This window comes from Benincasa hispida, chromosome 7, assembly GCF_009727055.1.
Source record: "Benincasa hispida cultivar B227 chromosome 7, ASM972705v1, whole genome shotgun sequence".
In the NCBI taxonomy this organism is placed as follows: Eukaryota; Viridiplantae; Streptophyta; class Magnoliopsida; order Cucurbitales; family Cucurbitaceae; genus Benincasa; species Benincasa hispida.
The window spans coordinates 49,729,705-49,732,411 of NC_052355.1; the positions used below are offsets into that span (position 1 = coordinate 49,729,705).

Consider the following 2,707-nt stretch of genomic DNA (forward strand, 5'->3'; position numbering starts at 1 on the left):
CCTTCCTTAAAACTCTTGCTAAAACTAAAAGCATTACTTAGGCATTAGAGATGTTGTGACAAATACAACACTGATGTCTAGATTCTCCTTATTTTGGAGGTCACGTCTTCCCTAAATTACAAATTCACCATTGATGTCATGTGAAGATCAAATGTGTTTTTTCATATCCATATTTTGGTATCAATAGATATAATATTAAATTTACCATAATCTATCAATTTAAGCTTTTAAATTTGATGGTGATTTATATGGTATATGAAAGACTGTTGAAAAGCAGTTTGTATATTTAAAAATATTTTGAGAACATTCTTCAATGAAAAGAGGGAAAACAATATACAATATAAAGCCATACACAGAGACACGTGTAGGCAACAAATATGAGAAAGAATAAAAAAAACCTGAAAGGTAAAAACAAGAAAATAGCCCAAAAAATACAAGAGAAGAATGACCTTTTATCATCCCCCTCAAGCGAAACTATGTAACTCTGAACATTGAGCTTGGTACATAAACTGATAAAGTGTGAAGAAAGCAGCGGTTTAGACATTATATTAGCTAATTGATCTGTAGATGGAACAAACCAAACTAGAAGTTATTTGCGAAGAACCTTCTCGCAAATAAAATGGTGGTCAACTTCAATATGCTTTGAGCAATTATGAAGTACTAGGTTAGCTGCAAAGTAGGTAGCATTGATATTATCGCACAAAAGCATAGGAGGATGAAGTGCCTAAACACCTATTTCAGGAAAGATGGATTGTATCCAAACAATTTTTGCAGCTGCATTCGATTGCCCTCTGTATTCAGACTCAACACGTGATCTTGATACAACTTTTTGTATAGTTGATGACCAAGATACTAAATTATTACCCGAAAATACACAACAGCCACTAGTACTCCTACTATCATCAGGGCAATTTGCCCAATCAACATCTGTATAACAAAGAAGAGAACCGTGTAAAAGACAAACTGAGGTTGTTGGTGGACTTTATATACCTCAATATGCGTTTGATGGAATTCCAATGCACTGTAGTAGAAGCATGTAAAAAGTGGCAACCTTATTGACGACAAAACTTAAGTCAGGTTGAGCCAAAGTACAATATTGAAGAGCACCCACAATGCTTCAATATTGCTTTGGATTCGACAAAAAATCACCATTATTGATGGATAAAACATTACCAATGACCATCAAGGTTGCTAGAGGTTTACAGTCTAACATTTCAAGTTTCTTTAAAACATCATTAAAATACTTAGTCTGACAAAGATGTAGAGATGAACTATCACGACAGATTTCAATGCCTAGAAAGTATGAAAAATCACCAAAGTCTTTAAGAGCAAAGAAACATTCAAGGAGCTAACAAACTTTTGAATGAAAGGAAGATTGTTACCAGTAACAAGTATATCATCCACATAAACAAGTACAATAACCAGAACAAAATCAACATTGTACATAAACATAGATGTATCGAACTTTGAAGCTTTAAAATTCCAATCTAAAAAGCAAGTACTTAATTTCATAAACCACTCTCTTGGACTTTGCTTGGGCCCATATCAAGCCTTTTGTAGCTTGCACACACGATGGTTGCATCATATAAACATCTTCATGGAGGTCACCGTTTAGAAATATGTTGTGGACATCTAGTTGTTTGATGACCCACTGATGCTGTACAATAAGAGATAAAACAATACGAATAGTTACAGGTTTGATAAGTAGGCTAAAGCTCAATGTCTCAAAATAGCCAATGTCATACTCTTGATCAGAACCTCTAGCCACAAGTCGTGCAGGTAATGGTTGAAGTTTGATTTTACAAACCTATTTACAACTTATACCTTATACTCATGAGAGCTAGGAACAAGTGTCCATGTGTGGTTGTTAACTAAGGCTTTATATTCTTTTTCCATAGCATCTCTCCATGCAACACTCTTAACAGCCGTCTTAAAATTGGTCGGTTCAGATGGAATGGGTGAAGGCAATGGAACAGAGGATAACCAACATTTTGGTTTGATAATCATTGCATTAGATCGAGTTATTATTGGGTGAATGTTAACGTGTGAGGTTGGAGCAATAAGAGAGGATGAAGCAGAAGGAGAAGAAGTAGAGGAAGAAGGTGAAGTGTGAAGGAAGAAGATGCCAAGGTTGGAGAAAGGGTAATTGGATCGTTCGACTGGGATAAAGAAGGTATGCAGGGTAATGGTGATGATTGACAAGACTGTGTAGCTTAAGATAGGTCATGAACAGAGTCCAAAATTGGAGAAGGAAAGCCTGGTGGATAGGAAGGTGTAGAAGAGGAAGGGGGTGTTAACACCAAGGACTCAAACTGAATAGGAAGAGAAAAATGGTGGATAAGAAAAGGATTATGAAAGTAAAAGTAATGGTCAAGATAGGATTACTTTGTGGGACCAAACGAGAAAGAAGGTTTTGAACAAGGAAAAAGAGCTTCATTAAAGACAACATGTCGTGATACATACACGCAACCAATGGAAGAATCAAGGTATAAATATCCTTTGTGATTAAGACTATAGCCCACGAAAATACATTCTTTTAATCGAAATAAGAGTTTATGGGAATTATATGGTCATAAGAAAGGAAAACAAGTGTAACCAAAACTTTAAAGCAACATATAATCAGGAAGACAACCATAAAGCATTTGACTTTTAGAACCCAAAACTAGAGTAGGAAAATGATTTATGAGATAAAAAGAAGTCTAGAAAG

General features: G+C 35.2%; 1 protein-coding gene across 1 annotated transcript; it reads right to left on the reverse strand.

Annotated features, from left to right (window-relative positions):
- Positions 1–1,410: 1,410 nt before the first annotated feature.
- Positions 1,411–2,307, reverse strand: LOC120082235. The gene is made up of 2 exons (XM_039037511.1): positions 1,825–2,307; positions 1,411–1,657 (listed from the first exon to the last, which is right to left on the reverse strand). The coding sequence occupies exons 1-2, from the start codon at positions 2,005–2,007 to the stop codon at positions 1,475–1,477; spliced, it is 366 nt and encodes a 121-aa protein (XP_038893439.1). The 5' UTR covers positions 2,008–2,307; the 3' UTR covers positions 1,411–1,474.
- Positions 2,308–2,707: the final 400 nt, after the last annotated feature.

Excerpts from the sequence above, each read along its gene's own strand:
- LOC120082235 (XM_039037511.1), bottom strand. The coding sequence starts at position 2,007 with ATGATTATCAAACCAAAATGTTGGTTATCCTCTGTTCCATTGCCTTCA. Across the intron at positions 1,658-1,824 it reads CTAGCTCTCATGAGTATAAG|CATCAGTGGGTCATCAAACA; the intron begins GTATAAGTTGTA and ends CTTATTGTACAG.